At 39.7% G+C, this 26631-nt stretch overlaps 1 protein-coding gene across 5 annotated transcripts in view; it reads left to right on the forward strand.

The window, feature by feature from the left end:
- LOC115224466 (patanin-like phospholipase domain-containing protein atgl-1) overlaps positions 1-25427 on the forward strand; it is a 55462-nt gene extending 30035 nt beyond the window's left edge. For all 5 annotated transcript variants that reach the window (XM_036513435.1, XM_036513436.1, XM_036513433.1 and 2 more), the window contains 7 exons: positions 5888-6123; positions 9869-9934; positions 14924-15191; positions 16284-16496; positions 19890-20025; positions 20908-21015; positions 24266-25427. In XM_036513435.1, coding sequence (XP_036369328.1) covers positions 5888-6123; positions 9869-9934; positions 14924-15191; positions 16284-16496; positions 19890-20025; positions 20908-21015; positions 24266-25205 — 1967 coding nt within the window. In that variant the 3' untranslated portion in view covers positions 25206-25427. The remainder of the gene's footprint in view (positions 1-5887; positions 6124-9868; positions 9935-14923; positions 15192-16283; positions 16497-19889; positions 20026-20907; positions 21016-24265) is intronic.
- The last annotated feature ends 1204 nt before the right edge of the window (positions 25428-26631 follow it).

Here is a 26631-nt window from a genome sequence, read left to right on the forward strand (position 1 = left end):
TCTACAGCTGGATACCCTTCCTAATGCCAACCACTCCATGAGTGTAGTGGGTGCTTTTTACGTGCCACCGGCACATGTATGTATGTATGTATAGGCACAGGAGTTGCTGTATAATAAGTAGCTTGCTTACCAACTACATGGTTCTGGGTTCAGCCCACTCACAAGGCTTTGGTCAGTCTGAGACTATAGTAGAAGACACTTGCCCAAGGTGCTATGCAGTGGGACTGAACCCGGAACCATGTGGTTGGTAAGCAAGCTACTTACCACACAGCCACTCCTGTGCCTCCGAAGGAGAAAGCTTTTTTTTTTTTTGGCAGCTGAAGTAATAACTCTTTGAACTTCTTCCAACCAGTTCTTACTTTGTTTATTACACTTTCAAACCAGCAACCTCCACTGCTAATTATTTCCTTTATGTAATAGAAGCTACCAACTGCTTCTACTGATCCAAGGAGAATCTATTTCTGGCATGCTCTTTAGAAATATTACCAAATACGTTTGCCAAACCAAAACCTTTCTTTGCTTGTCTGTGATTCAACTATACCTCGTATGCATCCATACCTGACACAGGATACAAAATATGGAATTTCTACCTACTTCTTTTCTGCATATCAAACAAAACCATATTCTTTCCTACTCTAGGCACAAGGCCCGAAAATTTTGGGAAGGGATTAAGTCGATTAAATCAACTCCAGTACGCAACTGGTACCTAATTTCTCGACATCGAAAGGATGAAAGGCAAAGTCGACCTTGGCAGAATTTGAACTCAGACAACAAGACAACAAGCTAGCAGAATCGTTAACATTCCAGTCAAAATGCATAGCGGCATTTTGTCCATTTTTTACATTCTGACTTCAAATTCTGCAGAGGACGACTTTGCTTTCATCCTTTCAGGATGGTTCCAGGGGGATCATTTTAAACAACTTAGCCTCTTCTCAGAAATTGCTGGCCTCGTGTCAAAATTTCAAAACCAACATATACTCTTTTACTTGTTTCAGTCATTTGACTGCGGCCATGCTGGAGCACCACCTTTAATCGAGCAACTCGACCCCGGGACTTATTCTTTTGTAAGCCCCGTACTTATTCTATCGGTCTCTTTTGCCGAACCGCTAAGTAACGGGGACATAAACACACCAGCATCGGTTGTCAAGCAATGCTAGGGGGACAAACACAGACACACAAACACACACACGCATATATATATATATATATATATATATATATACATATATACGACGGGCTTCTTTCAGTTTCCGTCTACCAAATCCACTCACAAGGCTTTGGTCGGCCCGAGGCTATAGTAGAAGACACTTGCCCAAGGTGCCACGCAGTGGGACTGAACCCGGAACCATGTGGTTGGTAAACAAGGTACTTACCACACAGCCATTGAAGTTAATTGTTTTACAGTTCTTTTTCTCTTTTGTACTTTCGTGTGGGAGTAAATTCCTTTATTTTTTGCTTTTGATCTTTGTCTCCGTAGGTCAATTGCATTGTGGCTGTTTGAACTCTGAACTCTTCCATCTCATTTGAATTATAATTCTACTCCCTCCTTGTTTTCCTTCTCTATCTAAACTCTTTGTTTTCTCTTTTGAAGTGTTTTATCATTTCCATAGAAATTTACTATTGTTTTTTTTTTATATGAATTGTGTTTATCTTTAATCATTCATTTTTTTTTTTACGTGTTTCAGTTATCAAGCTGTGGCCATGCTGTGGCACTACCTTGAGGAATTTTAGTTGAACTGACTGACCCCCGGTACTTTTTAAGCTTGGTACTTATTCTGTCGGTCTCTTTTGCTGAACTGTTAAGTCACAGGGATGTAAACATGCCAGCACAGCTTGTCAAGAGGTGGTAGGAGACAAACAAAGACACACACACACACACATAAGTATATATATATATAATATATATATATATATATATATATATATATATATATATATATATATGTATATATATATATACATACATGGATTGGACAATTTGATTGAGGACTGGCGAACAAGATGGCTGCACCAGGCTCCAATCTGATCTGGAAGAGTTTCTACAGCTGGATGCCCTTCCTAATGCCAACCACTTCAAGAGTGTAGTGGGTGCTTTTATGTGCCACTGGCACGAGGGCCAATCAGGTGGCACTGGCAATGGCCATGCTCAAATGGTGTTTTTACATGCCACCTGCACAGAAGCCAGTCCAGTGGAACTGGTAACGACCTCGCTTAAATTTTTTTTTCATGTGCCACCAGCACAAGTGTCAGTAAGGTGACGCTGGTAACGATCATGAATGGTGCTCTTTATGTGCCACCAGCATGGAAGCCAGTCTGCTGCTCTGGCAACAATCACACTCGGATGGTGCTCTTAGCGCTCCACTAGCACGGATGCCAGTCGTCGAATTTGATTTCGATTTTGATTTCACTTGCCTCAACAAGTCTTTGACAGCAGAATTTAGTGTCCAGTGAAGGAAAGGTACGCATAAGTGGGCTGGTTACACCCCTGGCATAGGCCACGGGTTATGGTCTCACTTGGCTTGCCAGAAGCACAAGCATGTCTGTGTGGTAACAAGCTTGCTTCCCAACCACATGGTTCCGGGTTCAGTCCCATAGCCTGGCACTTTGGGCAAGTGTCTTCTGCTATAGCCTTGGGCCAACCAAAGTTTTTTGAGATTTTGTAATAGAAATTAAAAGAAGCCCATCGTACATATGTGTGTGTGTGTGTGTACTCAACCATCACTTGACTACTGGTGTTCGTATGGTTACATTCCTGTAACTTAGTGGTTTGGCAAAGGAGTTCGATAGAATAAATACCAGACTTATAAAAAACTAAGTGACGGGTCGATTCGTTTGAAAACTTCTTGAAGGCAGTGCCCCAGCATGGCCACAGTCTAACGACTGCAACAAATAAAAGATACATACACATACACAATCATCATCATCATTTAACGTCCATTGTCCATGCTGACTTGGGTTGGATGGTTTGACCAGGGCTGGCAAGCAGGAAGGCTGCACCAGACTCCAGTCTGATTTGGCATGGTTTTCTACAGCTGGCAACGACCTCGCTCGAATGTCTTTTCATGTGCCAGTAAGGCGACGCTGGTAACAATCATGCTTGAATGGTGCTTTTTACATGCCACCGGTATGGAAGCCATTCAGATGGTCTGGCAACAATCATGCTCGGATGGTGCTCTTAGTGCTCCACTAGCATGGATGCCAGTCATCGAATTTGATTTCGATTTCAATTTCACTTGCCTCAACAGGTCTTCATAAGCAGAGTTTAGTGTCCAATGAAGGAAAGGTATGCATAAGTGGACTGGTTACATCCCTGGCATAGGCCACGGTACTCCATAAGTACATATAATGGTTGTGTATGTATGTGTGTGTGAATGTGTTCAACTCAGGAAATTCAAAGGGAGAATTCCTGAAAAGTTTAATGCTTTTTAACTGTGCCTCTGAATCAATTATATTTGGAGAATCAAATCGGTTTACTTCGTTCCTTTAGCATTTCTAAGCTTTTATTCAGATGTAAAGATCACCAGTTTCAGGACAAGGAACCAGGACTTTAATTCATTCTTCAATATGAAAAACAGGTTGTGCTATTACACAAATGTTTCTGGCTTGTTAGCCTTCCTTGGTTTCCCACACAATACCTCAGACGGGCATCTTTTCATAGACTCTTCCAAGCGAAGTCTGAAGGCTGTGCTCCTGCACAGTGGGAATAAATACCCCCAGCATTCCCATTGCCTGCTCTTTCCATCTGAAGGAGTTGTATGATAATATGAAGCTCTCTGTGGAAGCTGTCAAGTACGACCAATAACAGAGGAGTCTCTGCAGGGATCTCAAGGTCACTGGGCTCCTTAAGGGTATGCAAGCAGGCTTCACAAAGTACCGTTGCTTTCTCTGTCTCTGGGACAGTCAGGCTGTGTTCAAGCACTACAAGCAGAAGGACTGGGGATCTAGGACCACTTTCGTGTCTGGTGAACACAGTGTGCAAGAAAATCCTCTGGTGGACATGAACAAGGTGCCTCTTCCTCCTCTTCAAATCAGGCTTGATTTAATGAAGAATTTTGTGAAGGCCATGGACAAAAATGGCGCTGCCTTCCAACACTTGTGCACTCTGTTCCCATCTCTGAGTTCTGCTAAGCTCAAGGAGGGCATCTTCGTTGGACCTCAGATCCAAGAGGTGCTGAAGGATTAGGACTTCGAGAAGCTTCTTACCTAAAAGGAACTGAGAGCACTGGAAACATTTAAGTCAGTCTTCCATGGCTTCCTTGGTAACACACGGGTACTAGATTACCAAGAATGTATCGAGAGGATATGAGATGCCAAATGTCACTCAAAATTCACCTTCTCCACTCTTCCCTCAACTTCTTCCTTCCAAAGCTCAGAGAAGTGAGTGACGAGCATGGAGAAAGATTCCTCCAAAATATTACTAAGATGGAGGGAAACTACCAAGACAAATGGAACCCCAGCATGATGGAGGACTTTTACTGGATGCTTTTGCATGACATACCAGAGGCAAAATACACATCATCATCATCATCATCGTTTAGCGTCCGTTTTCCATGCTAGCATGGGTTGGACGGTTCAACTGGGGTCTGGGAAGCCAGAAGGCTGCGCCAGGCCCAGTCTGATCTGGCAGTGTTTCTACAGCTGGATGCCCTTCCTAACGCCAACCACTCCATGAGTGTAGTGGGTGCTTTTACCTGCCACTGGCACAGGTGCCAGATGAGGCTGGCAAACGGCCACGATCGGATGGTGCTTTTTACGTGCCACCGGCACGGGGGCCAGACGAGGCTGGCAACAGCCATGATCGGATGGTGCTTTTTACGTGCCTCCTGCACAGGGGCCAGTTGGGGTGGTGCTGGCAACGGCCACGTTTGGATGGTTCTCTTACGTGCCACCGGCACTGGTATCACAGCTAACTCACTCCTAATCGTCTGCTGTACTATGATTTGTATGTTTTACATTATTCAAGTAATTTAGTTCCATCAATGTTCTATATTTATGCTGTTTTTTTCCCCTGTAATATTCCTTTGTAACAGATGAAATAAACACATATTTTAAATTTATATGCAGCATAATTAAAATGGGGTATGTTAAAGCAAAACTGCTCAGAAAATTGCATTCACCACATCAAAATTAGTCAAAAACACTTTTTCACATCCTTGCCTCATAGCAAAACAAAATTTTTGTAAACCAGTGTAATTTTTATCCTGTTACCTATCCAATTATTATCATAACCTCTTATTATTACACACATGTGAGTGAGAACACTTTGAGATATTTTTGGTATCTAACATATATCAGATACTGCGAGCGCTGCTTCTGATTGGTCAATCCATGGTGATGACCCGAGGTCACGGTGACGGCACTACTTTTGTCATTCATAAGTTACAACTAAACTTCATTCATTACTTTCACGAGCAGGTAGAATGTAGCCATGTAATTAAACAAACATACTATCTTTTTTATACCAGATATCACTTAAAGTCATATACACATAAAATATAAACATTTCTGGTGGTAATTCAATTTTGTTAACAAAATGTTAAACAGTCATCAGTTATCAGTCATTTCACCTGAAAACTTAGAGCTATAAAGTCGGACTATCTTCCTGCGGCATGACATCTTTTACAGTTACACATTGTGACGTCACTGACGTGAAATCAAGCTGTATTCATGCGCACTTCAACACGATGTGAAGAATTTAGTTATTGGGTTAATAAAATATGGTCGTTTATTCGTGTGTAATAAATAAAATACCAAACTCATTCCCTATGGATACCGTATTTATTACAACTCGTGACTTGTAATAAATACGGTATCCATAGGGAACTCGTTTGGTATTCTCTATTTATCAAATGCTCCTAATTAATTCTGTTGTTTACTATTTGAACAGGTAAATGTACCAGCTACACACTCAACCTAGCCAATGAAGCAAATACACTACCACTCCTTGGACCCCTACATCCTCGCTTCAACATTATTGACTCCCTCAGGAAAGCCCTTGCTGAAGTTTTACCAGCTGATGCCCACAAAAGAACTAGTGGACGTCTTTATATCTCTCTGACACGATGGAGAGATTGGAAAAATGTGGTTATTTCAGAATATGCTTCAAATCAAGAACTAATTGATGTAATTATTGTATTTCATTTCATATTTTTTTTTATGTTTAAATATTTATATTTTAATCTCAATAACAGAATTGGTATTTCATTATATATTTTGTTATTATATCTTGCAATATAACAAAACTATTTACCCTGGGTTCAGCTGTACCTTTTAGTAAACGATAGAGGTTTGAAATTTTACATTCAGAGCTTTAAGTGTCAATAATTCAATGACCATTGCAAGTCCAGTACACGAAAAACAAAAACACTGCCAGTGGACAGAAAATCTTTTCCCACAGACATTAGTTTGTACAATGGAAACATCTTTCTCGAGTTTGGCTGCAAGATCTTGTCAAAATCCACTATTATGTTTTGGTTAAAATAACATATAAATATAATATAACATGCGGAGGCACATGGCCTAGTGGTTAGAGCAGTGGACTCACGGTCGAGGGATCGCGGGTTCGAATCTCAGACCGGGCAATGTGTGTGTTTATGAGCGAAAACACCTAAGCTCCACGCGGCTCCAGCAGAAGGTATTGGCGAACTTCTGCTGACTCTTTCGCCACAACTTTCTCTCTCACTCTTTCCTCCGGCGTCCTGTCAAGGTGGGGAACTTGTATGCCATGGAAACCGGCCCTTATGAGCCAGGCATGGCTCAAGAAGGAAGAAACATAATATAATAAAATAAAATATATACAGAGTGCCCCTGCTTATTCGCAGTTTGGAATTTGAGGTCCTGGTTCTTTGTGAAACAAATAATTCTTCACAGAAATCACCGCACAGTCGCGCAATCATAAATATCGTCCACAATTTTTTTTGACGTCTTTTGTAGCAATCTCTCTCTCTCTCTCATAATTATTGTTGTTGTTGTTGTTGTTGTTCTTCTTCTTCTTCTTCTTCTTCTTCTTCTTCTTCTTATTATTATTATTATTATTATTATTATAGTATAGATAACTATATCTAGTCATCATCATCATCGTTTGGCGTCCGCTTTCCATGCTGGCATGGGTTGGACGGTTCAACTGGGGTCTGGGAAGCCAGAAGGCTGCACCAGGCCCAGTCTGATCTGGCAATGTTTCTACGGCTGGATGCCCTTCCTAACGCCAACCACTCCATGAGTGTAGTGGGTGCTTTTTACATACCACCAGCACGGAGGCCAGACGAGGGTGGCAACGGCCACGATCGGATAAGTATATACATACATACATACTTATATGTGTGTGTTACACACAAACACACACACACACATGCACATATATATACACACGGAGTATGTAAGATATTTGGAAATATAAACAAAATTTTTCAAAACCATGATTATTTTTAAGCTCTGCTCAATCTCCCATTGGTGGTATGTGCATATTAGATGCAAGGAAGACTTTTCATATGTTTTTTGGGGGAAAAACTGAATCCAGTAGCTATCTTGAGTGTTTTGTTGAGTGTTTTGTTTTCTGCATGTTATTAAAGCCCTAAGATACCACCCAAATGCCATACAGCTTCTAAGGTGGGTAAATAAGAATAACTTTCTAATATTTGTAACATGGATAAAGCAACCATACTTATATGAAACTCCATATATCTGCATAGTCACACACACACACATGTTATGTATATATGTAAGGCGGCGAGCTGGCAGAAACGTTAGCATGCCGGGCGAAATGCATAGCCGTATTTCGTCCGTCGTTACGTTCTGAGTTCAAATTCTGCCGAGGTCGACTTTGCCTTTCATCCTTTCGGGGTCGATAAATAAAGTACCAGTTTTGCACTGGGGTCGATGTAATCGACTTAATCCCTTTGTCTGTCCTTGTTTGTCCCCTCTATATTTAGCCCCTTGTGGGCAATAAAGAAATATATATTTATACGAGGGGTGCTGAAAGTTCCTAGTTTTGGGTAAGAGAAAATACAGGAGGATCAATTAATTATGATTTTATTCAACATATTCCCCTCCCAGATTCACGCACTTGTTGCAGTGGTCCTTCAGTTTTTCTAAGCCCTGTAAAAAGAACTCAGAAGGTTGGGCCTCCAACCAGGCCTTTCATGGTAACCTTAAAGCCAGGAACTTTTCAGCACCCTATGTGTGTGTGTGTGTGTGAGTGTGTGTGTGAGTGTGTGTGTGTGTATGTGTGTGTGAGTGTGTGTGTGTGTGTGTGTGTGTATGTGTGTGTGCGTACATAGATCAATGTAGAGTCACCACCGCCACGCTCTTAACTATAAGAGGTGTTTATTGTTGATTGGTTCTCAACTTCTCGCCCCCCACCTCCCACTCTTCCATCATATCATTGAGGACAACAACAACAACAACAACAGAAACAACTACTACTACTACAACTACAACACCAATTGCTGCTACTGCTACTATTACTATTACTACTATACTACTACTATTACTACTACTACTACCACCACCACCACCACCACCACCACCACTACTCTACTATTACTACCACCACCACCACCACCACCACCACCACTACTACTACTACTACCACCACCAACACTACTACTACTACTACTACTACTACTACAGCAATAACAACAGCAGCAACAATATTTTTATCAGCCTGATCATTTGACTGAATTTTGGGCAAAGCAATTATGTCATGTGACAGCGCCATACTTGTTTATCAACAGCAACAAACGTAATTCTTTGCTATACTTTGCACTGCCTGTAGTGTTGTTGTTGTTGTTGTTGTTGTTGTTGTTGTTGTTAGTCGTTTCTAGGTTAACCCTCATTGCGTAGATCTATTGTCAAAGACATTCTAACTGCGGCCATCCCAGCTTTTATAGACGCGTGTATAACTGTATCGTGCAGTTTGACCTTTTATTTATTTAAGACAAGGGTGTGATCTGAAGGGTTTTAGCTGCTATTTTTAGCAGGTCAAGTGACTGCGTAGATGCTTCGATATTGGTGATTATGATGATGCTGGTGGTGGTTGGTGGTATGGTGATTGTAGTGATGGGAAGGGGTTGAATCCATCAGTTTGTCTGTCTGTGTGTCTGTCTATCCATCCATCTATCTGTCTGTCTGTTTGTTTGTCTGTCTGCCTCTCTCTCTTTTTCTCTCTCTATTTTTCTATCTATCTATCAGTTTGTCTGTCTGCCTGTCTATCTATCCATCCATCTATCTGTTTGTCTGTCTGTTCATCCATCTGTCCATCCATCTGTGTGTCTGTCCGTCTGTCTGTCTGTCTTTCCATCTCTCTCTCTCTTTCACCCTCTCAGTCTTTCACTCTCTCTCCCTCTTTCACTCTCTCAGTCTTTCACTCTCTCTCTTTCTCTTTCACTCTCTCTCTTTCTCTTTCACTCTCTCAGTCTTTCTCTCTCTCTCTCTTTCACTCACTCACTCACTCTCTCTTTCACTCTCTCAGTCTTTCACTCTCTCTCTTTCACTCTCTCTCTTTCACTCTCTCTCAGTCTTTCACTCTCTCTCAGTCTTTCACTCTCTCTCTCTCTTTCACTCTCTCAGTCTTTCACTCTCACTCTCTTTCACTCTCTCTCTTTCACTCACACACTCTCTCTCTGCCTATCCGTCTATCTATCTGTTGGATATTAATGTTTACAGATATCATTGTCCACATATGGGATGGTTATTGATGGCCATATATGGAACATCTCTGTTAAATTTGCAATAATCAATGTCCATACATGGAATATCTTCTACCATACACACACACTGATTACAAATCCATTCCTCCTGAGTATTTTTCTCTAGTAAACCTGTTTAAAAATTTTCCCTTTTGCAACGTTTCTTTTTAATTTCCTTACAGGCAATGATTTGCAGTGCATTTGTTCCTTTATATTGTGGCCTAATACCACCAAAGTACAAAGGAGATGTAAGTATTTAGTATTGTCCACCTTTTCAAGTTTTTACCTAAAAGAAATGCTAATTTTCTTCCACAAGGCAAAGCTTTGTCATGGGGGTAGGGGACTTGTGTTTATCTGGTGATTATCTCCAGTTTATGTTGGGATACATGAATCGGTATCAAATTCTTCCTTGAATTAATAATAAAATAATAATAATAATAATGAAATTATTGTATACAGTGCTCAGGTGCACCACAACTTGTCAGAAAGTGCGTATAAAGAGTATGCAATAATGTACAAATGTCTGGAAAGCGAACAATGTATGAGTCAGATACATGCTTGCGTGTGTATGGAGGGGAGAAAATCAGGTGTAGTGTTGGCGAACCTCAGAAAGCATGGAAGTTTTGAAGGATGCAGTGTTCCAACAACTAACAACTGATGCCGGCAGTTTGTTCCATGCTTCAGCAACTCTTAGCGTGAAAAAATGTTTCCGAAATCATGGGAGCTGTGCTGTTTTCTGACTTTGTAAACATGTCCACGGGTGTTAGACGGGTGGAGTTTGAAAAGGTGCTCAGAGTTATTGTTTGTAAGATGGTTGATAATTTTATGGGTGTCTGCCAAATCAGCTGCCAGATGTTGGAGTTTCAATGTGTCCATGCCCAGGGAAGTAAGGCATTCAGAATATGGCAAATGCCTGATGGAGGGTATTCTTTTGGTTGCACGTCGCTGAACGGCTTCCAGACGATTGATATCCTGGGCAAGATAGGGGTCCAGACCGGTGATGCAAATTCCAGGTGAAGTCTTACCATAGCTATATAAAGCCGCAGATAGATAGTCGGAGAGCGGCTCACAAAGGATGCTCCCAAATACAGATTTCTTGCTAGAAAAATTGAACACAAGACTACTGGGTCACAAGGCATGTCTCAGCTCTACCTTGCTGCTGCTATTTTTTTTTTAGAAATTTAGCTTAGAGTTAGGCTCAATGTGTCAGCTCCCCCATTTGATCTCCAGAAGAGGAGAAGTTGGTGAAAAAGCCAAACTCATCATCATCATCTTCATTTAATGTCCATCTTCCATGCTAGCAGTAGGCGCAATGGCCCAGTGGTTAGGGCAGCGGACTCGCGGTCGGAGGATCGCGGTTTCAATTAGTTGGAAAGCAGATAAAGGTTAATGGCAAAGTCATCCAGCTTGCTTGCTTCATGCTCTTGCTTGATGGGGCTGGGGTCATCTCAGGTTGGTGGTCTCAGAGATGTCAGCATGCATAGAACCAACCAGGTCCCAGGTCCACCAGTGCTTTCCGTCACTGGCAGCCCTTTGCCAGCCCTTCTACATCCTCCAAGGTGACAATGAGCTTCTTGGAGATCTTCCCCAATCACATCCAGCCATTTGATGTGGGGCTTGCTACGTGGCCCCTTCCAGTCTGCAGCTGTGGCATCGAATGAGAGTAAAGCCCTGATAGATTGATCAGCTTAGATATAAAAATAAATGCCTCGATAACATTTTAGTCTGACCCATGCCAGCATGGAAAAATAGACATAAAATGAATGAATAAAGTGAGTGGAGAAGATATGTAAAACAGATGTAAAACAGATGTAAAACAGATGTAGTAATCAAATAGTAATTTAAAACAATATAGAAATGTAGGCACTGGAGTGGCTGTGTGGTAAGAAGCTTGCTTGCCAACCACAAGGTTCTGGGTTCTGTCCCACTGCATGGTGCCTTGGGCAAGTGTATTCTACTATAGCCTTGGGAAAACCAAAGCCTTGTGAGTGGATTTGGCTGACAGAAACTGAAAGAAGCCCATCATATATATATACATATATATATATATATATATATATATACACACACACACATATATATACATATATATATATATATATATACATATATATACATATATATATATATATATATATATATATATATATATATATATATAATATATATCTGTATGTATAATATATATATATATATTATATATATATTATATATATATATATATGTATGTATGTATGTATGCATGAATTGTGTTTCTGTTTGTCCTCCCTACCATCCCTTGACAATCGATGTTGGGTGTTTACATCCCTGCAACTTAACGGTTCGGCAAAAGACACCGATAGAATAAGTACTAAGAATAAGTCCTGGGGTAGATTTGTTCGACTAAAGGTGGTGCTCCAGCATGGATGGCTGCAGTCAAATAACTGAAACGAGTAAAAGAATAAAAAGAAATAAAAGAATAAAATGTAATTATATCTGTATGTAGACCAAGGTCAATGAACGCAAATGACAAAATTTGTGTGTATGTGTTTGTGGTGAGGAAGGTTTGTTTTTTTGATGAGTGATATAAAGAAAATTAATTATAGTATTAGTACGTGGGTAGAGAATAGTGCTGAAGTTCAGTGTGTGTGTGTATGTGAGAAACTGTCATGGTGATAATTTGTATCAGGAGTATGGGGCACAGGAAGAGTGAAGTATTTGTGGTTTGTCAAAGATCTGTAGGTCATTGACCAAAATAAAATGACGGACGGAAATAAAGAGCGAAAGAAAGAATATTAGCTAAAAAAATGGCGTTTACAAATTTCTTTGTACTGTTTTCTTTATGGGAACGGTCATGGCTGTTTGGTAAGAAGTTTGTTTCCTTGTCACACAGTTCCGGGTACAGTGCCCCCTAAGTGGGCCCTTGGGCAAGTGTTTTCTACTGTAGTCCCGTGAGTGGATATGGTCGATAGAAACTGAAAGAAGACTGTTGTGTGTGTGTGTGTGTGTGTATATATATATATCTATATATATATATATGTATATATATATATATATATTATATATATATATATATATATATATATATATATATATTAGAAGAAATGAGGTAATCAGAAGATCAGATGGTTTATATCTACAGATATTTATTTATATATTACATTTTTTATATATATATCATATCACTTAGATCATTAGCGCTTTCTCCCATTCTAGTGGGGTTTTCAAATCAAACTAAATCTTCTGATTACCTCATTTCTTCTAATATATAATACCTGTACATCATCTCCAAACCTTCCAATATATATATATATATATATGTGTGTGTGTGTGTGGAGTGGAGGTGCAATGGCCTAGTGGTTGGGGCAGTGGGCTCGTGGTCAGAGGATCACAGTTTCAATTCCTAGACCGGGCGTTGTGTGTGTTTATTGAGCGAAAACACTTAAAGCTCCACAAGGCTCTGGCAGGGGGTGGTGGCGACCCTGCTGTACTCTTTCGCCCCAACTTTCTCTCACTCTTTCTTCCTGTTTCTTGAGTAACGCTGCGATGGGCTGGTGTCCCATCCAGCTGGGGCGGGGGAACACATACACCACAGAAACCGGGCCCATGAGCCTGGCTAGGTTTGAAAAGTGTGCATAAATAAATAAATAAAAAAATATCTATATTAGAAATATGTTACAAAAAGAAAATAGAAACTACACGTGGAAATGTAAGGGGAAAGTAAGAAGAAAAATAAGCGAAAATGCACATTGGAAATCAAAAGGGTGAAGGCTTTTTATGAAAAGTAATGATAGATATATACAATTAGATGAACTAAGGTAGGAATAAAAGTCATTATTGTGAATTGTTAAAGAGATTCAAAAGCATACCGGTTTCGTGAATTTACTAATCATTGCTTTGAATGGACACTGATTAATGAACGGTGTCAGGTCTACTAGTCCCTGGATAAAACGATTATGTGTAAAGGAGGTAAGTAGTTCTGGATTTGGTGCAATTAGGGTAGATATAGATATGTAATGTGAATGGTGTATGGGATGTATGGGGGTTAGTGGTATTAACTGAAAGGTTAGTAGTGTTCTGTATTATGTTATGTGTTCATATTGAGTTGTGGAAGATATTTATTGATGAAGTTGCCTCTTTATTCATTATTTGTTGTACTGATATATATATATATATATATATATATAATATATATATATATATATATATATACACATATATATATATATATATATATGATTGATTACAAAAAATTGAAAAAAAAGACAACAAGAAAAAACAACAACACGAGGACATAGCACATGCAAAGTACTAAGGGGAAACTCTGTCCCTGACATTCCAGGCTTTGGGAAGTAGTCCTCCTACTGCCAGAAAACAACTGACTACAATGCTTTCCCTTACAGCAGTTACACATGGATGTCAACTCTTGTTCTTTCTCGAGCCACACCTGGCTCATAAGCGCCAATTTCCCGGTTTCCTTGCCATATAGGTTTCCCACCTGGACGGGACGCGGGTCCATTGCAAGTGAGCTGCAAGATGCAGGAGGAAAGAGTGAGAGAAAGTTGTGGCGAAAGAGTCAGCAGAAGTTCGCCATTACCTTCTGCTGGAGCTGTGTGGAGCTTAGGTGTTTTGCTCATAAACACACACATCACCCGGTCTGAGATTTGAACCCGCGATCCCTCGACCATAAGTCTGCTGCTCTAACCACTACGCCATGTGGTTTGATGCTCAGGAAAATGAAAACGTCTTTTACGTTTCGGACCTACGCTCTTCAACAGAAAGGAATAAGAGAAAATAAACAGAGAGAATGAAAACAAACTTGTAGATTTAGCAGTCAAGCATGGCGAATGATTAGAAAAAAGTTTGAAAGAAAGGGAGATAATAAAGTGCTAGTGATCCCAAATGAAGGTGCACGTGTGTGTATGTGAGAATGGTTTGTGTGAATGTGTACGTGTGTGTGTGTGTGTGTGTGAATAGAGGCTAATGAGTCTGACATGTGTGAGTGTTATTGTGTGTGTGTGTGTGTGTGTGCTGCTCATATAGTGGTATGTGTGGTGATGCTATTGAAGGTTGTGTTTTAAGTGTGTGGATGATGGTGTGTGGGTGTATAGGTGATGGTGTGTGGTGTGGGTGCTGGGAAGTGGTCAGTGCTAGTGTGTGTGTGGTGGTGGTGGTGAGGGGGTGAGGTGTAATATATCATTTTGTATTAATTGGTTTGTGTTGGATATCACAATGATTCCCGGATTTCTCTTTGACAGTACTACTGGGATGGAGGTCTGTCCGACAACCAACCTATCTTTGATGAACCCACAATCACGGTGTCACCATTCTCTGGAGAAATTGATATCTGCCCACTTGACAATTCTGCAAACTTCATCCATCTGAATGTATGCAACAGCAGCGTACAGTTCACATCGGAGAATCTCTCACGTATATCCATAGCACTGTTCCCACCTAATGCTCAGAAACTCAGTGATATCTGCAAACAAGGTTATGATGATGCACTCCGTTATTTACAGAACAACGGTAAATATTTAAACTTCCTCACCTTTATATATTACTAGCAGTATCGCCCGGCATTGCTCGGGTTTGTTTCGACCCTTTAGAATTGAAATTTTTGAAAAGTAAAAATTTTGCATTATGTAGCTTGTTATTCTCTTTAAGTGAACATTTTTCTGGTTGAAATACACTGAAAAATTGTGAATGTGTCTCACTGTCATACAAGCAGGGTAATTTATTTCCAATATTCTGCTAAAACATGTCTGTTAATGGGGAAATATTGGGTTGTACGGAAAGTTTGTGCCGATTTATAGTAGCTTACATTTCGACTTATTTTAGAACATGGTTGAGTCTATAAAATAGGATTTGACGACACCACCATTTAGAGCACAGTTTAAGCTATCTTTTCATGGAAGAAGGTTTATGTTCCTATAACCTGTGTTAATTCTGCAACCCTTTAAAATGGAAGATAAGGAAGTTTATTTTCGGCACTTGATGCTTGGGGAACTAGACACAAATTGCTGCAGCTCGGCTGAGATGTGTTACCCCACCCTCCATATTCACCAGATATTGCTCCTTCAGATTTCCACTTATTCAGGTCTCTGCAGAATAGTCTTAATGGTAAAAATTTCAATTCCTTGGATGATGTAAAAAGATACCTTGATGAATTGTTTGCCATGAAACCCCCTCAATTCTGGGAAGAGAGTATTTTCATGGTAAAGGACAGATGGAGACGCACTGTACAACAAAATGGTTCATATTTGGTTGATTAAAATGTAATGGCAAGTATTTATTGACCTTTTTCTTTCCTTTAAAAATTTGGCACAAACTTTCCAGACAACCCAATATTACTTTGCTTTGAAATAAATAAGGTTTGGCAACAGGGAGGGCATCCAGCCATAGAAAATCTGCCTCAGTAAACTCTGAGTCATACATGCATTGAAAAATGGACATTAAAGCTATGATGATAATGACACACCGCACACACATGCACACCACATACATACACACACCACACACACACACACACACACACACACACACACACAAAACACACACACATACACGTGCATGTTGTTACTTGTTCAGCATCTGGAATTTTGGAATCTCCTTATTTAGGTCTAATTAACTGTACGCGTCATCTACGGATTACTACAACTATTGAGCCGCCTAGTCGAGATGGTCGTGTAATGTCAGTGTCAGAGAGGGACTGGGCGAATATCGAGAAAGAAATAAAACATGGTATCACAGAGGGGTGCAGCGACTGTGGAGAATGTAAGAGCAAAGTCAAAGAAGCCCTCTCTACAAGTTTACCACCTCAAGTCCTTGAAGGTAAGACGAACACAAGATCTTGAGTCTTGTTTTCTTTTACTCTTTACTCTTTTACTCTTTTACTTGTTTCAGTTATTTCATTGTGGCCATGCTGGAGCACCGCCTTTAGTCGAGCAAATCAACCCCAGGACTTATTCTTCGGAAGCCTAGTACTTATTCTATCGGTCTCCTTTGCCGAACTGCTAAGTTACGGAGACGTAAACACCCCAGCATTGCTTGTCAAGCGATGGTGGCGGGGGTGGACAAACACAGACACACAAACAGATACACACATGTGCATGGCTGTGTGGTTAGGGAGCTTGCTTCCTAGCTACATGGTTTCAGGTTCAGTCCCACTGCGTGGCACTTTATGCAGGTGTCTTCTGCTATAGCCCCAAGTTGACCTAAGCTTTGTAATTGAATTCGGTAGGCGGAAGTTACTGCCATGTGTGTATGTGTGCGTGTAGGTGCTCAGTGCCTCTCCGAAAGAGAGAGAGAGGGATATATATTTATATATATATATATATATATATATATATATACACACATATATACTACGGCCTTCTTTCAGCTTCTGTCTATCAAATCCACTCACAAGGCTTTGGTCGGCCCGAGGCTTTAGTAGAAGACACTTGCCCAAGGTGCAACGCAGTGGGAATGAACCTGGAACCATGTGGTTGGGAAGCAAGCTACTTACCACACAGCCGCTCCTCTCAAACAATGGAAATTTCCTTCGACTGTTTGAGAGTGGCACTTCTTCACATATCTCTCTTCATCCATCCATAGTACATGACCATACCAGCACAAACGTGTCTCTTGCATGCCACATCAATGCTTCTTATGTCCAACATTTCCTTCAGGGAACTTACACTCTGTTGTGTGTGCACACTGACATTACACATCCAGCGGATCATGCTAGCTTCATTTCTTTCGAGCCTACGCATGTCCTCCGCAGTCACGGCCCATGTTTCATTGCCATGAAGCAAAGCAATTTGCACACATGCATCATACAATCTAACTTTCACTCTGAACGAGACAACCTTTGTCACCAGTAGGGGTAGAAGCTTTCTAAACTTTGCCCAGGCTATTCTTATTCTAGTGGTAACACTCTCTGAGCATCCACGTCCACTACTAACTTGGTCACCTAGGTAGCGGAAGCTATCAACTACTTCTAGTTTCTCTCCCTGGAGTGTGGTGGAATCTGTTTTCTGAGTATCTATGGCGTCTATTGCCCCTGTGCATTTGCCGCATATGAAAGCTATCTTCTCGGTTAATCTTCCTATGATGTTGCTGCACCTCTTTTATGTATCCATATATATATATATATATATATATATATATATATAAGGGGTTCAATGTTGGTCATATGTCAGCATGTGAATATAAGATTTTTTTTGCGTAATGAGATAAAAAAACCAAGGCTGTGTAGATATTAGAACAATTATAGGTAGATGTTCTAATATCTACACAGCCTTGATTTTTTTATCTCATTACGCAAAAAAAATCTTATATTCACACGCTGACATATGACCAACATTGAACCCCTTATTCGCAAAAATCACCGAACCTGGAATTTAACTATGGTCTGTCTATAGCACTTATTCAGGTTTACCTGACACCTTTGGTTCTCAATGACACCATTACCTCTTATATATGTATGTGTGTGTGTGTGTATGTATGTATGTATGTATGTATGTATGTATGTATGTATGTGTGTGTATATGCATATGTATATAATGTACATGTATTTGTTGATTGTTTAGGTTAACGAATCGTGTCAATGTTATCTAATTGGCGTCAATCTGAAGATAACTTATACAAATGATATACCTGTGTCGAGTTTACTAGGTAAACAATGAAGAGTATAGGATGTCAGGTGTGTTGATGTTTATCAGGTAAACAGGTGTGTAATTACTGTGAACACAGAGACAGGTTGTAGACCTTAACTTCATACACTTTGAGTCTATATATTGTTGTTGTTGATGATGATGTTGTTGTTTAGCCCCAGGTCAACCCTGAGCCAAAAAACTTACAATCAAATGCTCCAATATTTTGCTTGGATATTCCCATTTGTGTCATGTTCCTTTTTCATTCACTGTCTCAAACATTCTCCCACTATTCCCAGCAGCTTCTCACCACTGGTACCACCAAAAGGGAACAATATTATCATTAAAGGCATAAAATTGTAAGAATCTTTTGGACAATAACTGACCAAGAATGAGCCAGAAAGGCGACGAGCTGGCAGAAACGTTAGCACGCCGGGCGAAATGCGTAGCCGTATTTTGTCTGCCATTACATTCTGAGTTCAAATTCAGCCGAGGTTGACTTTGCCTTTCATCCTTTCAGGGTTGATAAATTAGGTGCCAGTTACATACTGGGGTCACTGTAATTGACTTTATCTGTTTGCCTGTCCTTGTTTGTCCCCACTGTGTGTAGACCCTTGTGGGTAGTAAAGAAATAGGTATTTTGTCCGTCATTACGTTCTGAGTTCAAATTCCGTCAAGGTCGACTTTACCTTTCATCCTTTCAGGGTCGATAAATTAAGTACCAGTTATGTACTGGGGTCAATGTAATCGACTTAAACCCTTTGTCACTCCTTGTTTGTCCCCTCTGTGTTTAGCCCCTTGTGGGCAATAAAGAAATAAGAAACGTTAGCATGCCAGACGAAATGCTTAGGGGTACTTTGACTGCCGTTATGTTCTGAGTTCAAATTCCACCGAGGTTGATTTTGCCTTTCATCCTTTCGGGGTCGATAAATTAAGTACCAGTTACGTACTGAGGTCAATGTAATCGACTTAAACCCTTTGTCAGTCCTTGTTTGTCCCCTCTGTGTTTAGCCCCTTGTGGGCAATAAAGAAATAAGAAACGTTAGCACGCCAGACGAAATGCTTAGCGGTATTTTGACTCCCATTAGGTTCTGAGTTCAAATTCTGCCGAGGTTGATATTGCCTTTCATCCTTTCGGGGTCGATAAATTAAGTACCAGTTACATACTGGAGTCGATGTAATCGATTTAAACCCGTTGTCTGTCCTTGTTTGTCCCCTCTGTGTTTAGCCCCTTGTGGGCAATAAAGAAATAGGTATTTTGACTGCCATTAGGTTCTGAGTTCAAATTCTGCCGAGGTTGATTTTGCCTTTCATCCTTTCGGGGTTGATAAATTAAATACCATTTACATACTGGAGTTGATGTAATCGACTTAAACCCTTTGTCTGTCCTTGTTTGTCCCCTCTGTGTTTAGCCCCTTGTGGGCAATAAAGAAATAAGAATGAGCAACATTCTGTCGTGTGTGAGAAATTTCTGCTTCTTCCTTTGTTTTGGTTCTGTTTAAATTTTGGAACTTCTTATTTAACATAACGCTACACATAATTCTTAGTTTCGTGTATTATATACAACATCGTTTCTGTTGTTTTTCAGTGCTGCAATCAGCTATGATATATAATAAAAAAAGCTTTGTAAAATATTTACGCCAAGGAAAAATCCACAAAGCCATTTCTATGATGATAAAGCCATGGCTTATCCCTGCTGATATTTTATTTTCATTCCTTATTAGGTAGGTCTACTATATTTCATGACTTTTCTCATTATCCTCCTCTCTGACGATGCAGTTTTTCTAAGATGATACCGTCAGTGTCTGACTCCTTCATGCTGATGGAATCTCCAGATATTTTTCCAAACTGTCATTTATTTATTGTTAAATTTTGGAATGGTTCTTTTACTCTTTTACTCTTTGACTTGTTTCAGTCATTTGACTGCGGCCATGCTGGAGCACTGCCTTTAGTCTGCTGCCCTAACCGCTGGGCCAGTGTGCCTCCACATATGCACCCTTTTAAAGTCTAGCCAGGCTCATGGGCCTGGTTTTCCGGTTTCAATGGCATATGTGTACCCCAGTTGTACGGTACGCCAGTCCATCGCAGCATTACTCATTTTTGCCAGCTGAGTGGACTGGAGCAATGTGAAATGAAGTGTTTTGCTCAAGAACACAACGCATCGCCCGGTCCAGGGATCGAAACCACAATCTTACGATCATGATTCTGACACCCTAACCACTAAGCCACGTGCTTCCACCATACCATGAGTAGCTGCCTCAAAATTTCGTCATGAGATTACACCCACAATAATACTGATACACACACACATATGCATGCCTAAACACACACACACACACACTCACGCACGCACACACCTGCAGTAGCACATGCACGTTCATACTCCCCACATACATACACGCACTCAGAGGCAAATACCAGCTGATATAGCTTTAACGTCAGGACCAGTGCCAAAGGGAAATACACAGACAGACTGTCAGGGCAATCTATTCTCCCCTTCTAAAAAAAACCCCTTCAACAGTGATCTATGTTGATATAAATTTTGTGAACAAGAGGCTGTCATGTCGCTCCCACCATTCATTTGTATTTTTTTTTTTATATTTCAGGTGCCTAAAGTGCATACCACAGGTTCACCAGGACTTTGACAAAATTATTGAAGAATTGCCTCATTTCATCAACAACCTTTTCCATAAACATCACAAGTACGAAACAAAGTAAGTACGACAACGTTGATGATGAAGATGGTGGTGATGGTAATGGTACCATGACATTCGCTATAACTCCCATATGATATTTTCTTTCTACCTCACAATATTCTTGTCACAATACTCTAAGACTGTATCATTATTGAACAACGTAAATATTGTGTGGTGTATGTGTGTGTATATATATATATATATAATATATATATATATATACTAAATTTACTTTCTTGTTTGCAAAATACCCATTTCTTTACTACCCACAAGGGGCTAAACACAGAAGGGACAAACAAGGACAGACAAACGGATTAAGTCGATTATATCGACCCCAGTGCGTAACTGGTACTTAATTTATCGACCCCGTAAAGATGGAAGGCAAAGTCGACCTCGGCGGAATTTGAACTCAGAACGTAACGGCAGACAAAATACGGCTACGCATTTCGCCCGGGTGCTAACGTTTCTGCCAGCTCGCCGCCTTCTAAATTTACTTTCTTGTTTGCAAAATACCAGCCGCATTTGATGCTTCCAAAGTTTGTTTATAATATACACACACACACACACTGGGGGAGGGGGTAGTCGATTGTATCAACTCTGGTACTTAACTGGTATGTAACATTTTCCCAGTGTTGATAAAATAAAGTACTAGTCAAGAACTGGGGTTAGTCTAGTCGAATATCTCACCCCCTAAAATTGATGGCTTTGTGCTAGAATTATAAACCATTATTATTATTATTATTATTATTATTATTATTATTATTATTACGAGTATCATCATCATCATCATTATTGAGTGAGGGATCAGTGCATGCCAACAAAGTGACACGGGTACAAATATATATTTCTTTACTGCCCACAAAGGGCTAAACATAGAGGGGACGAACAAGGACAGACAAAGGGATTAAGTCGATTACATCGACCCCAGTGCGTAACTGGTACTTTATTTATCGACCCCGAAAGGATGAAAGGCAAAGTCGACCTTGGCGGAATTTGAACTCAGAACGTAACGGCGGACGAAATACGGCAACGCATTTCGCCCGGCGTGCTAACGTTTCTGCCAGCTCACCGCCTTCCTACAAATATATGAAGCCCAATATAACCATTATGATTACTTAAACATCACAACCATATGTGTGTGACATGGTGATCTTATATCAAGATAAACAGCACATGACCCTACAGGTAAGGGCCCAGTTAGAATTTTCTTCAGGTTGAGTAGACCATCCCTCTCATAAGGTTCCTGAATAAATATTATTTAAGGATCCCAAAGGATTCCTCTCAACACATGGCTATGATGCTTCCCTACTACTTCTGCTCGTGATCAGAGATGTACATGTTGTTAGTCACCAAGGGACATGCTCAACTTGTTTAGGTCAAGCAAATCTGTGATATTGAGCAGAATATTTGCTGTAGCCCATCTTTTATACCAAGACAAAATAATGTACATGATAACACTTCCAATCAGTTAAGATCAAAAGCCATGAGAGCCACCGCCTGGTTATTATTATTATTATTTATCACTACTGATAAATGATAATACTTAAACAGAGGCAGTAAATTTATTTAGGGGTGTGGAGGGAATAGCTGGTGATATTGGTCTTCAGTACTTGAATGGTGCTTTATTTTATTGAACCCGGGAAAGTAAAAGAATGAGTAGATCTTGGTGAAATATGAGGTCAGGAAGTAAAGGGCAGTTGCTAAAACCTGTAAGTCATTTTGCTCACCACTTTCATTCATTCATTGTTCGACCATGGTCGAGACAATGGAATTTACCATGCTACGCCAGACTTCACAGTCCATCATAGCATTACGGAGGTCCTGTTGCTGGATGCCTGTATCCCTGGAGATTACATCAGGGTAGAAGAGTGTGTGCCCTCTGGTATTGCGAGTAGATGGCTTCCAGAGGAGAAGAGTAGAAATTGCCTCGTTTTCAGCTCTACAACAATGTCCAGCAAACTGGACTCTCCTACCTTTCACAAGGGATGACACAGGTAGTAGTTTCCCATATATTTGCATTTCGGTTGGATGACACTTTATTGAGCCTAATAAGCCATGAACATCATAAATACTGAAAGATCTTATACATGTAATACAGTGAATTGTAAAACTTAAATTATGTATACATTCAGGAAACAACACCTGCCTCTAAGTGATGTTTAACATCTCAAAAGCAACAATTAAGGCAGATAACTCCAGTATGATCAGTTGTTAGAAAATAGTGATGTTTTTGTATTTATCTCCCTTGCTTGTTTTGAGTACTTTTAGAGGAAGTTTTTGTTTATAAATTGTCAAGATTATTTCAGGTAATTTTTCAAACTCCCTAAATTACATATATGAACTCCTACAGTTTTGGCATTTAATTTGCAGAAGGTTTCTTTAAAGTATTTTTCTTCAACCATATTTTTTATCTTTCATCTTCTACTTGCTTCAGTCATTTGACTGCGGCCATGCTGGGGCACCGCCTTGAAGTGTTTAATAGAACAAATCGACACCAGTACTTACTTTTTTTCTTTTTAAAGCGTGTTACTTTTTCTATTGGCCTCTTTTGTTGAACTGCTCAATTATGGGGGACATAAACAAACCAACACCAGTTGTCATGCAGCGGTAGGAACAAAGACACACACACACACACACACACACACACACACACACGCATGCACACAAACGCAGACACATATATATGCATACATGGGCTTCCACATAGTTTTCACCTTCCAAATCCACTCACAAAATGTTGGTCTTCTGGGTTGGGTGGGTATAGAAGAAGACCCTTCTGGGTTGGGTGGGTATAGAAGAAGACCCTTCTGGGTTGGGTGGGTATAGAAGAAGACCCTTCTGGGTTGGGTGGGTATAGAAGAAGACCCTTCTGGGTTGGGTGGGTATAGAAGAAGACCCTTCTGGGTTGAGTGGGTATAGAAGAAGACCCTTAACCAACGTGTTCTATAGTGGGACAGCATGTTCACTTAATATGTAAAAATACCTTCTAGCAACATGCACACACACACACACACACCACACACACACACACTCACACACACACACACACACACACTCACACACACACACACACACACACACACACACACACACACACACACACACACATCATTTTCATAAAGGAGTTAACTCCATCTGCTCAGTGGAAAATGGAAAAAATAATTCTATGCAGAAATTAAAAGAAACAGCTAAATTTTTTTACATGTTTATTCTTTTAATACAGTTTCTCTTTTATATAATTATTTTCTTTTTGTTTCTCGTTCCGCAGGCTGGAATATCATTGTGCCTTTACCGAGGACAACTTCCAGATGAACCAAACCAATATAGAATTGCCATCTTCTGCTATTGATATTAATCTGGTAATGAACTGCGAAGGTTTTCCCAAAGAAGAAACCTTCCAAACTTCTACAGAGTTGTCTGGCGGCACCTACGACACTGCAACAGTTTACAGGGAACAGACATCCAAAGACCCAGTATCAGCACTGAACAGCATGAGAAATTGTAACCAAATACAGGATGGCGTTAGTGATGCTGTGTTGGACCAATTCAAACTCTGGCTGGAAGCAGCCAACAATAACGATGCTACTATAGCTTATTATTACCTTGATACGGAATCAAACACGATGAAGGTGGAACAAATCTTCAATATACCTGAAGATTCTAGAAGTCTTGAGCAAATGCCAGAATGCCATGTAACTATGACCGATGAATATGTACGAAGGAGGAAGTCAGCAGTACCTTATTTGCAGAACTTTAGGGCACAAAGATTGCAAATTCCTGGTGTTTCAGGAAGTTACCAAGTGAACAATGGTTCTGCAAATAGACCTGCATTGCAAAGACTTAAACGGAGAACCTCATTGGATTCAGGTATCATAACGAGAAAATATGCTTCCTTTAATGACCAGTCAAACAGGCGATATCAAAGGCTACAACATCAACAACAGCAATATCAACAAAGAGAAGACATAGGAAGAGCAGAGGAACAACTACAGCATCGGAGGCAATGTGAGCAACTTGAGAATCTAGGAGAAGATGGAGCTACAGATAATTATAATTATGATTTCAAAGAAATAGAAGATATAGATTTGTATAACACCAGTATTATCCAAGCCTCATCACAGGACTGTAGTATTACAAATTCGAACTGTTCTAGTGATACTCCTAAAAGGAATAGCTGTCCTGAAATAACTGATATTCTCTCTAAATAGAATTAGAAATTCTTTTGTTTCATTGGAAAACTGTCAGTACTGTTAATGTTATGAGAATCACCAAAGGAAACCATCTTAGTTTTGTTATCTTCACTGTAATAGGCAAACTGAAAGTTTTCAGTTAACCCTCTCGATACCAACCCGGCTGAAACCGGCTCTGACTCTGAGTACAAATGTCTTGTTTTCATAAGTTTTGAATTAAAATCTTCCACCAAACCTTAACCACAATTTATGTTCCTAACACAAGCTGAATGATAACCAAATTATTTTACTAAATTCTTTGCTATATTTAACCCTTTCGATACCAACCTGGCTGAAACCAGCTCTGGCTCTGAGTACAAATGTCTTGTTTTCAAAAGTTCTGAATTAAAATCTTCCACCAATCCTTAGTCACAGTTTATGTTCCTAACACAAGCTGAATGATAACTAAGTAATTTTACTAAATTCTTTGTTATATTTAAAGTAATTGAAAGAAACCCAGAGCATCACAAAAGAAATACAGTAACGAAAGGGTTAAGGATGTTTCGACAGATTCCATAGAGAATTACTATTTGTAAATCTCACAAGAGATATTCTTTCGGAGTAAAGATTATTCCTTTGTTCGAAAATATTGGGATACATATCGTGTCGTATAGCCAGCTGGAGACAATGTCTCCTGGGGCTAAATTACAGCAACATTCGTCCTAAACCAGGACTGCCATGTCATGTTGGCAAATAATCTTTGCTCCAAATTCAATAGAATTAGGTTTTGAAATGTGTTTGATATTTCAGGGTGTCACATCAAAGAACTATTCTCAATTCACAATTAAAGAGAATATTTCGGGTATATATTTCATAAATATAAAATGTCTGTATTGGGGCTGAAATATTAAAAAAAAAAAAATTGACATATTTCTGTTATGTTATCTTGAAACACACTCAGAACTATTCCTGTGATGGTTGTGATTCTTTAATCTTGGAGGAGTCTCAGGATTCTTCAGATTCAAAAACATTGAAAGCATTGAGTAATAAAAAAACCCCAAAATTATTTAGAGTGTGTTGTTGCGTGAACATAGTTTATTCTTTAATTACAACCAGTGAATTATCTGCCATACTAATGACTTTATTATTTCTTTCATATTAAATTAATTTATATTTTTTCTTTCGTTTGAATGTAATTAATAATAAAATTTGATAAGATACAATTGATTCTCCTCTCCTGAAATGTCTCTCCATTGTGAGTGTGATGATGGTTTTGTTTTTTATTTTTATTTTTATTTGTTTCAGTCATTGGACTGTGGCCATGCTGGGGCAGTGTCTTGAGGATTTTTAGTTCAATGCATTGTCCCCAGGACCTTTTTTTAATTTTTAAGCTTGGTACTTATTGAATCAATCTCTTTTGAGAAACTGGTAAGTTACGGGGAACATAAACAAACTAACATCAGTT

The sequence above is a fragment of the Octopus sinensis genome, linkage group LG25 (assembly GCF_006345805.1).
Source record: "Octopus sinensis linkage group LG25, ASM634580v1, whole genome shotgun sequence".
Classification (NCBI taxonomy): Eukaryota; Metazoa; Mollusca; class Cephalopoda; order Octopoda; family Octopodidae; genus Octopus; species Octopus sinensis.